Source organism: Ursus maritimus, unplaced genomic scaffold (genome assembly GCF_017311325.1).
Source record: "Ursus maritimus isolate PB19 unplaced genomic scaffold, ASM1731132v1 scaffold_32, whole genome shotgun sequence".
Lineage (NCBI taxonomy): Eukaryota > Metazoa > Chordata > Mammalia > Carnivora > Ursidae > Ursus > Ursus maritimus.
The window spans coordinates 4173015-4184787 of NW_024425786.1; the positions used below are offsets into that span (position 1 = coordinate 4173015).

Below are 11773 nucleotides of genomic sequence, written 5' to 3' on the forward strand. Positions count from 1 at the left end.
ACCTCGGAGTCGCGGACCACGCAACCTAGGCCTGAAAGGAGGGCGGGGCGCGATTCTCCACGCTGCTTGGCGCTTGAGAACGCCTCTGCCCCGGCAGGGCCCTTCAATACTCCGGGAGCAGGTAGGGGGGCGGGTGTCCGGGGAGAAGACGCCCCGGCTCCAGGGAGCCAGGGGAGGAGGGGGCCCACCCAGACCCTAGCAATATCTTCTCCCCCTCACGCTGAGTCCCTGCAAAGGCCAATTTGTTTATTCCCCTGCCGCAGGGCTCAACTGCAGAATTTTGGGTCCATGCTACTTCATCACCCTTGAGAGCATCCGTGGGGGCCCACATTGTTCGGAACCCCATTTTACAACCCCTGAAACTGAGGCCCTTGGAGCCCAGTGCAGGGAGATAACTGGGTATGAACCCAGGAACTCCTCTGGACGTCAGCCCGTCAGTCACAGCTACTGGAGCCCTGCTCCCAGGGTCCAACCCGGGACTGCACCATTCCTGCTATAGAGCCTAACCGGTCCGGGGGGGGGGGCGGTGCCTCCTCCACGGAGCTCCCTGGGTCTCCAACCACAGCCTGAATAATGAAAAGTGTTTGGGGGTCCCAGACTTCCAAGAGCACATAATGGTGCTTTCCCCATATGATCAGTGGTCTCTCTCACCCTCACCTTAATTTGTTGGGACCAAGAGAAGGCCAGCAGGAATAAACTCCAGGCTGTGTGGGAAAGTGTCAGAGCCCTACTTGTCCAGCCTGGAAATCCAGGACTGTTCTACTCGCCCTGGCTTGAGGCTGCCTGCATCTTCCCCCCAGCTAGGAGAGGTGGACTGGGGCCTAACAGGGCCAGAGGGCACATGAGCCCAGACTACACCTCTGCACAGAAATGCTCCCAGTCCAAGACCCCAGCCTGGAGGAGACTGGCTGTGGCCCTGAGGGCGGGCTGCATGCTTTAATGGGACACATGTCGCTGCTTGGCCCCCTCGGGCCCACCCTGTGCCCGGCTTTGAGCAGCCACAGGCAGAAAATCGCTGCATTGTCCTGACATTAGGGCGACTAATGTGGCGTTGCCAGCGTGGCCAGAGCGTGAAACCCGCAGAAAGGCGTCGCTGGCGGGTCCTCCCTGCCTCCGCATCTTCATCAGGCCCAGAGAGGCCCGGCACCTTGTCAGAGTTATGAGCCAGGCTCAGAGCCAGCTGGGCCCATGGACATTCCCCAGTGGGTGCCCCCAAAAATGCTTGGAGACAAGGGGCAGCAGGGGGCCTAGTGGTGAGGCTCGGTACCTAGGGACACTAGACACAGGGACAGGACAGGGCATGGAGGGGTGTGCATGGGAGGGGACCCCAGACTCAGGGAGTGGTGGGGGTGAGATGGATAAAGGAAAGGCTGAAGAAGGGGAAGGGGGGTCCCTCGGAAGAAAGGAGGGTTCCTGGAGGTGAGGCTGAAGCCAGGGCAGAGAGGGAGGTGGGGAATTTCACAGTGCATCCCCCTCTCATCTCCTCCCCCTCGGGGTTCCTTGAGCCCAGGAGCGCCTCATTGACATGTAAACGAGAAGCCCCTATAAAGGCAGCACTGCCTCCCACTGGCGCAGATAACGACACCATGGGCACTAAGCCCGGGACCCAGGCCAGCTCTGGCGGCCACACCGGTGGCTTCCGCAAGGTCTGGGGTCCTTAGGCATGCAGGGTGGGGGCCCTGCCAAGCCGGGGGTGGGGTGGGGCAGAGGATGAGAGGACCATCACCCTGCCCTAAAATGCTACCTGTCCACAGATCTCCAAGCCTCTGATGGAGAAGAAGCGACGGGCTCGCATCAATGTGTCCCTGGAGCAGCTGAAGTCGTTGCTGGAAAAACACTACTCACACCAGGTGAGACGTGGGCCGTGCTGAGGTGGGGGTGATACGATCCCCAACCTCATCCCTTCCAAGTCGGACTGCCCAACTAAGGGCCCTTTCCACCAACCTGCAGATCCGGAAACGCAAGTTGGAGAAGGCAGACATACTGGAGCTGAGCGTCAAGTACATGAAAAGCCTTCAGAACTCGGTGCAAGGTGGGAGGGCGTCTGGAGCGGGTAGGGCCAGGAGCGGCGGGGGGTGATTTGTGGGGTCAGAGCCATGGATATGACAAGGTGGGATAAAGAAGAAATGGATGGAGAAGAAAGCTTGGGGCAGTGGGCAGCTGGGTGAGAGGAGGGCCCCAGATTGCTGGAGGCGGGAGGCCGCAAAGACCCTGCAGGCTAGTGCAGTTGTAATCCGGGTGCGCGAAAATCTGCTCCCTGGCAAAGAAATTCGGATTGCCTGGCTCCTCCCCTCCCTTCCCCGCCACTCTTCTCCCCTTGTTTTTTCTCTCAGCACCTTGTCTTTCCTCCTCCCCTCTCCTATGCTTCCCTCCCCTTCACAATTCTCCCGTCCGCTCCCCTCCCCCCAGGGCTTTGGCTGATCCCCAGCGGAGCTGAGTTCCCGTCGGGCTTCCGCAGCTGTCTGCCTGGCGTTAGCCAGCTTCTGCAGCGCGGAGAGGAGGGCGGCGGTGGCCTGCGCTGCCCCCTGGCGCCTGAGCGCGCAGGTGGCAGCACCATGGACAGCGCTGGGCCGAGCGCGGAGGCACCAGCGCCGCTCCGCCCCTGCGCCCCTACTATTTGGGCTCCTGTTCCGGCCACCGGCGCCTCGCGGTCCCCGCCACCCCGGCTCCTCTTCCCTGGTGGTCTCCCCGGCCCGTCCTCCAGCGTCCCGGGGCCGCAGCCGGCGCCTCGCCGCTGCACCGAGAGCCCGGGGCCGGGTCTGGGCGTTTGGCGGCCCTGGTGAGTGCCCGCGCGGCCTCGGACTCAAGGGGGCCCCCGTCTGGCCTGGTGACGCAGAGACTGTTTAGAGCGCTCCTGCTGGGACGGCCGGGACCCCCAGTCGTCCGTCCTGGTCCGGTGGCACGGGTGGCTGGGAGGGTGCCGCGTGCCCGCGAACGCGAGGAAATACACGGAGCCACAGGGGTCTGGGGCCCGACCCCCACCCTAGCCCCACCTACTCAAGCCAGACCCGCTCTCTCTTCTTCCCACTTTCTCGTGGGGCTGGGAGGGGATGTCCCAGGCTGCGCCTCTTTCCCAGGGCCTCCGCGGGCAGCCCGCCCCCGCCCCCGCCCCGCAGCCACGCCGCGGTGGGAAGGTCGCCGTCGGCAGCGGCGCAGAGCGGACCCCTCGCAGCGAGGAGAATCGCTGCCCCGCCCCGGCCCATTCAGCCAGCCGAGGACGCCCGGTTCCCACCGGCACAAAGCGCGCCGGGTCCCGCCCCGCCGGCGAAGGCCCCCAGCCCTCCCCCCACCTTGGACCCTCTCAGCTTCCACGGATCCCCACCCCCTCCGCACGCGGCGCAGCCCACCCGGCAGGCGCGCTATGCGAGGTCCGCCCCTCTCAGAAGACCCGCGCGGAGCGGTCCTGGCTCAGCAGCGCGCCCCGCGAAGTGCTCCGCCCATCGCTCGGATCACCTCACACGCCGCGGCGCGCGGCTGCTGAGGGTCCCGCCACAAAGCCCGCGACCCTCGACAACCCTCGGAGCGCTCGGCGCCTGTTTATTCGTCCGAAAACGAGGTCATTGCTGTGCTCGGACTCTAGCCCCGGGGTCCTGGTTCTCGAGGGGCAGCCTGGGGTTGGGGGACGGAAATTCCTCGCCGAGCACCGGAAGAGATCCCGGCACTTCCAGCTTGAAATTCTGAATACACACAGGGCAAACCTGTGAAATGGGTATAAAGAGACCACGAAGGTCCAAATTTCTCCCACGATGCCGACTTGGGTGCATCTTTTAAGCGACAAATACTGATTTCTATAAAACATTTCCCGTTTAGGAGTGCCCCTGCTTTGCCTGAGTGCTTAATCCTGTTCTGGTTAGACTGCGAGGAGAGAGAGGCCCGGCTCCCCCACTCCACCCATCCGGCTTTTTGGAGCACAGGCGAGGAGGGGGTCCCGGCGGTCTGGGGGCTGTCCTCTTGGGTCTCGGCCTCCTATTGCGTTAGGGGCGACTGGGCGACCGGGGCATCCGCGCTAATTCCCCTACCAGCCACTAGGTGGCGACCTTACACCGCGGACCCAGGGCGCAGCCTCCAAATTCTTACCAGAGCCGGCGAGAGGCGCAATAGGTCGGGCTACCCCCCAATCCCCCGCCCCGTCCCTACCCTTCTTGCCCTCCTGAACCAACCTCATAGGGGTTAGACGCCCCTGAAGCCATACCTGGGGCCGAGGCTGCCAGCTGCTCTTCCAGGGCTTCTCCTGCTGTTAGGGCTTTGGTGCCCACCCCACAGCTCCATCCTGGAGCTGCTCCAGGCCAGTCTCACGCCCTGGGTGGGGCTGCAGCAGTTCGCATCGGAAAGGAGCACCAACCCAAAGAACAGCGTGCTAGGAGAATTCCGGACCCAGAGGGAGAGACGTCTGGGGGCTGCTGGCTAGCAGTGCTGCTCTATTCTACAAAGATGTTTCCATGAAACCAGCCTAGGAATGCCAGGTGCAAATCATAGGAAGTTTTTATTGTATTCTGTACAGAAGAGAAATGCTTAGTTGTCAAAAAACTACAAACGGATCCCTGCTCTCGGTGAGTGGTGGTATTGAAGACAGAGCTCCCTCCCCTGTGAGCCCAGGGTCAAGCTGTTTATGAACGCAGCAAATAGGCCTGAAGGCTCACAAAGTGTGAGAGGGAGCCCCAGGCCCCAGGGTCCTCCGTTTGGGGTCCTCCCTCCTCTTTATTTTTGTAAAAACCAGAGCTGGAGGGACTTTGGGGTACCATGTCTCCCTGCAAGTATTGCCATTGGATATGAAGTACACAGAGTAAAAACCCAATGTGACAAACGGCTGGCCTGAGCAGGGGTGGGTGGGGGGAGGGGGGAACGACACAGTGGCTAGCTGAGGATCTCTGTCCCCACGTGACATGTTGGTCCTTGAAGGCACAGCAGCATTGGCCAGAGGTGGCCCCTCCCATGGCTGAGGCTGTACTGCAGTTTCCTGCCTTGCTCACCCGTGGCCAGCTCATCCCTCCCAAGTTACCCCCCAGCCAGGGACTGGGGGGTGGTGGTGGCTTGGAAGCAGAGATGGAGCCAGTCCTCTATCCTTGCCCCTCCCAGGGGCCTCTTCTGGGGCTGAGACCTTGTCAGCTGGGTGAGGAAATAGGCTTGGCCACTGGCGGGAGGGTCGGGGAGGGGCTGCAATTCCAGGCTGCAGAGCGGGAGGGAGCACAGTGCAGGCAGGCTCCCTGCTGGCCCCGGACTGGGCTCCAGGTCTTCCTGGGGAGAGCCATGGTGTGGAGGCAGGGGCCAGGATGAGACCACCTCTGCATTCGCCCCTGTCCTTTCAGCTCAAGGTCACAGCTGTTCCCAGGCCTCTGCTTAGCCTGATTCTAGGGTCTCTCTCCATAGACGACCCAGCAGGCCCCTCCCCAAGGCCCATGGCAAAGCCTAGGGCAGCAAAGGGTCTGCCCCCCGGGGGTGAGGGAGGACCCTCAGCAGGGACCAGGCCTTAAACCCAGAACCTGGGAGGCCTCTAAACCAGGACCCCTTCCCGCGGGCATCAGGATAAGGAAGCCCATTCTCCCTTTGCTTCAGTTCTTTGCCAGCATGGACCCACAATCTTCATGGCTGGAGTCCTAGAGGTGGCTGGCTTGGTGGGGAGAGTGATGAGGGTGGGGACACTAACAGTGGTCAAGGTGGGTGATGGTGCAAAGTGTTGTGCTTTAGCTGGGGTGTGGGTGGGGTGAGTGCCTGGGGGGGCCAGGGGCACTGAGGGTGGGAGGCCTCAGGCACAGAGGCCACAGCAGGCCACACACTGAAGACTGACCCCCACAGAGGACCCACAGAGGGCCCTAGACACTCTCACACCCTGTCCATGCAGGGGCCGGTGCACACAGACCAGGAGACTTCTCCAAGAGTCCTGAGAGTTAATATGGCCACCTGCTCATTACAGATGGGGAAACCGAGGCAGAACTGGTCAGCAGGAACACCTGCTCAGAGAGTTTGTTTGGGCTCTGAAGACCCCTGTCCTTAGAGACCCTCTGTACCCTGGCCCTCGCTGAGGTGAGACAGTTACAGTGCAAAGTGGAAAGCAGGGTGCAGTCAGTCCCGTGGCTCCTGCTTCTGCAGGGCTGGGCTTTGTTCTGTCTGGTGGTGGCCCTGTCCCCCGGGGCTCCTTGCTGCCACCCCCACCCTCCAATCCCGCTGCCCAAGGCTGGGCGAGGCACATCAGGGCGTGCAGAGCCCGCCTTTACCCAAGCCCAGCCTCGCTCTGCCCCGTGATGCCGTACCCAGAAGCGGTCCAGGGCAGCCACCGCCGCTGCAGGCAATGCCCGTGGCTCGGTCACGCAGGGAGGGCTGTTCCGTGGTGCTGCCCGGAACCCGGCCTGGGTCAGCGTGGCATCTTTGGTGCTTTAGTCCCTGTGGGCGGCCCGGCCCGCCGGGCGCGCGTGGGGAAGCGACGGCAGGCCCTAGGACGTGGAGCCCAGCGAGTCCGAGTGCAGCGTGACGTAGCCCGAGGACTCGGAGGGCGAGCTCAGGAAGCTGCTGGTGCTTCCGGCACCGCCGCCGCCGCCCGCCCTGTGCAGGCCCCCGGGCTCGCCCCACGACGCGCTCAGGCTGGTCCTCAGGGGTCCCGCGTGCGCGTGCGCGTGCGCGTGCGCGTGCACGGCCGGGCGCGGCCCGGTGGTCCGCTGCGCGCCGTCGCCGCCGCCAGGGGGCGCCGCGTCCTCTCCGGGCCGCGTGCTGTCGAGGAAGGGCCCGGGCGGGGCGGGCGGGCGGCGCAAGGCCTGCGGCTCGCTCTCGAAGGCGGTCAGTGCGAAGGCGTCGGGCAGCAGCGAGGCCGAGGCGGAGCGGGCGCCGGGCCCGGGGTGGAGGCGCGGGCTGCCGGGAGGCGAGTTGCGGGCGCGGCGCGGGCCGCCGTTGGGGGCCGGGGGGCGCAGCGACAGCAGGCTCTCCGCGGAGCGGCGGCGCGGGCGGAACGGGGGCGCGTCCTCCGCGAAGGCCAGCAGGCTGCCGCGGCGTCGGTCAGGTCCAGCGGGCAGCACCAGGGCGGCCAGGTCCTCGCCCGAGCCCCAGCGCGGCAGGAAGGCGGGCAGCGGAACGGCTGCCCACACCTCTGCGTCGTCGTGGGAGAGGCGTCGCGTTGGCGGGACCTGTCAGGACGGGCGGGGTTAACCCGGACTGCCCTCCTGGAAAACGGGACCGGCGCGGGGCTCAGAGAGGCAAGGCCTTGGGGAGATCACAATACTCCCCGCCCCGCCACCCCGCCAGCACGTGCGGCGTCTGGAGCCCCGCCCCATCCCTACCTGCAGGTACTGCATCTTGTCCTCCTGCAAGGGCCGCAGCGGGTAGAACTGGGGCAGGCCCCCCTCCAGGGCCGAGAGCTCATACTTTGCCATCCTGTCCAGGGCCACAAAGTCACCTCCATAGTTGTAGTCGAGGGAGTGCTCCAGCACCAGGTCCGGGGGAACGCCACCGTCCAGACTGGTATCTGCAGGGTGGGGCAAAATCTTAGGGCCCTGGAAACGTGGGGGAGTCGGACAGTGAGTTCTAGAGACCCACAGAGACACACACAGGGCAGGGGACTGCGTTCAAACCCTGACTCTGCCACCTTTTAGCTGTGGGGCTGGGGAGATCCCCTGAGCCAAGTTCCTCCTCTATGGGGATGGGATGGGATGTTACCTGGTGAGCTTTGAGGGGGAAGTAAATACACACAGGGTCTGACAGTGCCTGGTACATAGCAAAGGCTCAGCCGAGGGTAACACTGTTATTGCTGGGGTGAGACAGCACCCGGGTCTACGGGAGGCCCCCGGGGAGCCCTAAGGGGGGGAGCTCTGTGGAACACATTCAGTCTGGTGTCCAAAGATACAGCCAAGCTGGAGAGGAAAATGCCCCACGGGACACTTAGGTCCCTTAGGGGATCAAGCACATCAGCGAATATGGTCACCTCAGTGTCATGGGGTGGTCACCTGTGATCCTGCTGACCTCACCCAGGCACCACTCTCCCCGGGGCCTCTCCCGGGCCGTCCTCACCATTGTCCGAGTCCTCATCGTTAGCCATGAGGGCCACGCACTTCTCCCAGACGGCCTTGAGGTCAGCGCGGTAGCGGTCGCAGGCCCAGAGGAACATGGGCAGCAGGAGGGCCTGGGCTACCGAGCACCACAGCACACACAGTGCCATCCAGGGCGCCGAGGCGTCCGCCCGAAGACTGCTGAAGCTCACCACCTGCGGGCACACGGCTCGGCCNGGCACCCGGCAGGACCCCCCCCCCAGCAGCTCCCCCCAGCCTCTCTTCTCCCACTTGCCGGAGGAGGCGGCGACAGACAGGGCCATAGGCTCTTGGGCAGGAAAGAGCCTGAGTGTGAGTCGAAGTCCCTGCCACCAAGAGCTGCTGGCTGCCCATGCCGAGCAGCCATAACCCCGTGTGTGCACAGACAGCCCTTCGCAAAGTGCCTTCCCTCACACCAGCTGCACGACCGCCCGAGGAGAGAGGTGGGGGCATGGTCCCCACTTCTCCATGACCAAGTGGCCTCCTTGGCCCTACCCCTACCCTGGGGGGAGGTGCAAGGGGTCTAGGTCTTGGATCTCAGAGGAGAATCAAAGTAGTTTCTGAGAATCAGCCAGGCAGCCTTTGGGTCACTGCCCAGGGGCCCTCACTCCTCCTGTCCCAGGAGAGTTCATTCCCCCACCCAGAGTGACATTTAATTATTCCTCCATCAGAGCAGAAATGGGTATGATACACTCATCACACTGGTTCTGCTATGTGAGCTGTGTGACCCTCAGAAAGGTGCTGAACCTCTCTGGGGCTCAGTTTCCTCATCTGTGAAATGGGCCAAGAACACCCACAGAGTGAGGTGAAGACCCCAGACACTGTACCAGGCCTGCAGCACAGAGTGGGCTCCATAAACTGCACTCCCTTCCATGCCCTGAAGAGAAGCTGGGGAGGCTCTTCCTCCACGGCTGTCCCCTTCTGGCTCTGCAGTTTCACACATGCTCCTCTCCATCAGCACAGGCTGGAGACTCGGGGCCCCACTGCACACAGAACCCAGTTACCTGGGTAGGGGGGTTTGCCAGGCCCACTGAGGGTGGGGCCACTGGGTGTCTGGGGCTGCATCCTGATTGTGTCCCCTATGAGGTTGCCACCCCACCTGCCACCCTCTGGAGCTTGTGTCCTGCACTGACTCCAGGGACACAGCCCTGCCAGGCTGCTCGGACAAAGTCTCTGGCTGGTCCTTGCCCCTAAACCCCTCCCTACCCCCCTCCAGACCTTTCAGGGGGTTGGGCTGATGCCCTGTGGGTGCAAGGGCATGGCTACTGAATCCAGACTTTGTTCTGGGGCCAGGTGGGTATGTTACTCCACCTTCCACACCCCCTGATTCAAATGGGCCTCACTGTGGTGAGGAATGTCCCCTACAGTGTGTCAGGAAGATCCTGGGCTCCGCATTCACCTGACATGGGCTCAAGTCCTAATACAGCTGCCTTAACTTTATGTGGGTCATGGTACCACTCTGAACCTCAGTTTCCAAATCTGTAAAATGGGGATGATGATAATGCCGCTCCCTCCCTCCCTTCCTCCTTCCCTCCCTCCGAGGACTGGATGGGAGGATTCAACCACCTGAGCTCACCCAGCCCCAGGGCTGTCCCAGAGCCCACGTCCCGACAGGCTCCCACACGCCGACAGTCTCACCCACCAGCACGGGGAAGCCCATGAGGCAGTCGTAGATGATGACGATGGTGGCCACCAGGCCCGTGATCTGCAGCGAGGTTTTGGCAGGCTCAGAGCCGTCGATGGAGGAGCGGCGCTTGCCCTGCGCGTCCTCCACCACGATGGTGGGCACGGTAAAGGCGCGGTGGCCGGCCCGCGGCCCCACCTGCACAGCCAGTGTCTGGAAGAGGGCGATGGCTGTGCAGACCACACCCATGGCCACACTGCCGCCCACCAGCAGCAGGAAGCAGACTCCGAAGCCCAGGCCGATCTCAGCCACGATGAAGCGGCAGCCGTGGGTGTAGAAGCGCTCGCTCGTGTCGTGCCAGCCGACGGCAGGGAGGGCGGACAGGATGAAGGACACCATCCAGATTCCCATGACCGTATGCACCGCCTGCTTCTTGGCGTTGCTCAGCCTGGCATGAGGTGGGGGCAGGACAGAGGTGTCACTCATAGGGTCTTCCCAGAGCCCTGGGGACCCACAAGGGATCCCCAACTGCCCTGGCCCCCTAGTACATCACTGTCATGGCACGGCCAGCAAAATGGGGCCTTGTCCCTTGCACAGGGGTCCTCATGCATGTTGTCACACATTCCTCCCACCCAGCATTTCCATACCGGACCCTGTGGACACCCAGGCACACGCAGGTGTGCAGCCCAGAGCAGCCCTTCCTGAGCCTCCGGCCTGCCCGCAGCACAGCGCAGGTGCGGCACACCACCGGGGGGCGTTTCTGCACATGGGTACCCCAGGTGGCCTCTATGCTCACTGCCCACAGGTCCCCCTCTCTACTACCACCTGCGCGCGTGCCCCGGGGCTCACCGGTAGTTGACCGGCCAGCGGACCATCCACATGCGGTGGTAGGAGAGGGAGGTGACGGAGAAGCAGGTGGCCAGGGTGAGGGTGTAGAAGGTGGAGACGAAGACCTTGCAGAGGCCTTCGTTCCACTCGTAGTCGGGGCGCTGGCGCCGCAGCTGCACCACGGCGTAGGTGGCGATGGGCACCGCTACGTTGAGCATGTGGGTGGCCGCAAGCGTGCACAGCAGAAACTCCAGCGGCTTCCACTTCTTTTGCTTGGCACCCACACTCAGGATGCCCCAGGCGTTGGCCAGCAGGGAGAGGCCTCCACATGCCAGCCAGCCCACCGCACTGCCAGGCAGCCGCCGCTCATCACTCATGGTGCAGACAGGAGCTGGCCGGCCACTGAGACATCCTCCTCGGGGCCAGGCCCTGGCTCGGAGCAGCAGCCCTCACGCGTGGTGGCTCGGGGACACCAGGGACCGCGAGCATCTGCAGTGGGGGAGAAGCCCGTGAGTGCTCAGAGACGGCCCCTCTGGCTACGGCATCAAAGCTCTTGGGGCCCCTTGGAGTGGGACATGGAGGGTCCCCTGATGTAATATTACCTGTGTGGTCCTGGCTTGGGCTGGGCTGCTTTGCCCTCCTCTCTACTCCGGGGCCTCTAGCCCATGTCCCTGGCGCCCAGGGGACACAGCCAGGGGTGCCCAGTAAGTGCAAACACCCCCCCTTCCGCCCACTCCTGGCCAAGGTATGGAGTCTGGGTTTGCTTCTGGGACAGCTGCACCCTCGGGGAAGCAGCCAGGCGGGGTCTGGCTGGGCATTCTTGCCCCCTGTGCCCTCCCCCTGCCTGGGAAGCAGCGCTCTTGCCATAAATGTCCCAAATCTCACACAGCCCACACGATGCGTTCACAGGGCACATCACGGCCCCTTATCTTACTTTGTCCCACTTCATTTGGCCAAATGAGGACATGCCTTAGAGGGTGAGCCCCTTGAACCTCCCTGTGCAGTAGGGGTGATGCGGTGACCACTTCCTCGGCCATCTTAGCAAAGGCAGCCTACGTGGCCTGGGTCGGCCCCCAGCTGGCTTTCTGTGGCTGGCAGGCCCTGCACTGCCACAGGTGGGGCTCACATTAAGCTCCGGCATACTTAAGCTGTGTGGCTTGAGCAAGGTCCCTGCGCCCACATCTCTTTGTAACGGGGACCATGGTGATTCCTCCAGGGGGAGGCTGGGGTGGATAGATGCCACATCTTTAAAACCCTGGGCCAAGCCTCACACGCAGGGGGTGCTCTGGGCGGTGGTCACGATTATGCTGTG

At 63.5% G+C, this 11773-nt stretch overlaps 3 protein-coding genes across 6 annotated transcripts in view; 2 read left to right on the forward strand and 1 right to left on the reverse strand.

Moving 5' to 3' along the window:
- HES3 (hes family bHLH transcription factor 3) overlaps positions 1-3001 on the forward strand; it is a 5855-nt gene extending 2854 nt beyond the window's left edge. For 3 of the 4 annotated variants that reach the window (XM_040645702.1, XM_040645700.1, XM_008694976.2), the window contains exons 2-4: positions 1755-1850; positions 1951-2032; positions 2410-3001. In XM_040645702.1, coding sequence (XP_040501636.1) covers positions 1770-1850; positions 1951-2032; positions 2410-2783 — 537 coding nt within the window. In that variant the 5' untranslated portion in view covers positions 1755-1769 and the 3' untranslated portion in view covers positions 2784-3001. Of the gene's footprint in view, positions 1-21; positions 122-1754; positions 1851-1950; positions 2033-2409 lie in introns of those variants that run through there. The other variant, XM_040645699.1, reaches the window with a different exon arrangement.
- Positions 3002-3050: 49 nt separating this feature from the next.
- On the forward strand, positions 3051-5141 carry LOC103666698 (skin secretory protein xP2-like). The gene is made up of 2 exons (XM_040645703.1): positions 3051-3556; positions 3811-5141. The coding sequence occupies exons 1-2, from the start codon at positions 3051-3053 to the stop codon at positions 4172-4174; spliced, it is 870 nt and encodes a 289-aa protein (XP_040501637.1). The 3' UTR covers positions 4175-5141.
- On the reverse strand, positions 4465-10955 carry GPR153 (G protein-coupled receptor 153). The gene is made up of 5 exons (XM_040645698.1): positions 10483-10955; positions 9652-10081; positions 7993-8185; positions 7266-7450; positions 4465-7112 (listed from the first exon to the last, which is right to left on the reverse strand). The coding sequence occupies exons 1-5, from the start codon at positions 10836-10838 to the stop codon at positions 6429-6431; spliced, it is 1848 nt and encodes a 615-aa protein (XP_040501632.1). The 5' UTR covers positions 10839-10955; the 3' UTR covers positions 4465-6428.
- Between the last annotated feature and the right edge of the window lie 818 nt (positions 10956-11773).

Coding starts and splice junctions, on each gene's coding strand:
- LOC103666698 (XM_040645703.1), top strand. CDS start 3,051: ATGTCCCAGGCTGCGCCTCTTTCCCAGGGCCTCCGCGGGCAGCCCGCC. Junction 3,557..3,810: donor TTTATTCGTCCGAAAACGAG/GTCATTGCTGTG, acceptor TTTCCCGTTTAG/GAGTGCCCCTGCTTTGCCTG.
- GPR153 (XM_040645698.1), bottom strand. CDS start 10,838: ATGAGTGATGAGCGGCGGCTGCCTGGCAGTGCGGTGGGCTGGCTGGCA. Junction 10,082..10,482: donor CGCTGGCCGGTCAACTACCG/GTGAGCCCCGGG, acceptor ACCTCATGCCAG/GCTGAGCAACGCCAAGAAGC. Junction 7,113..7,265: donor ACAAGATGCAGTACCTGCAG/GTAGGGATGGGG, acceptor CCGTCCTGACAG/GTCCCGCCAACGCGACGCCT.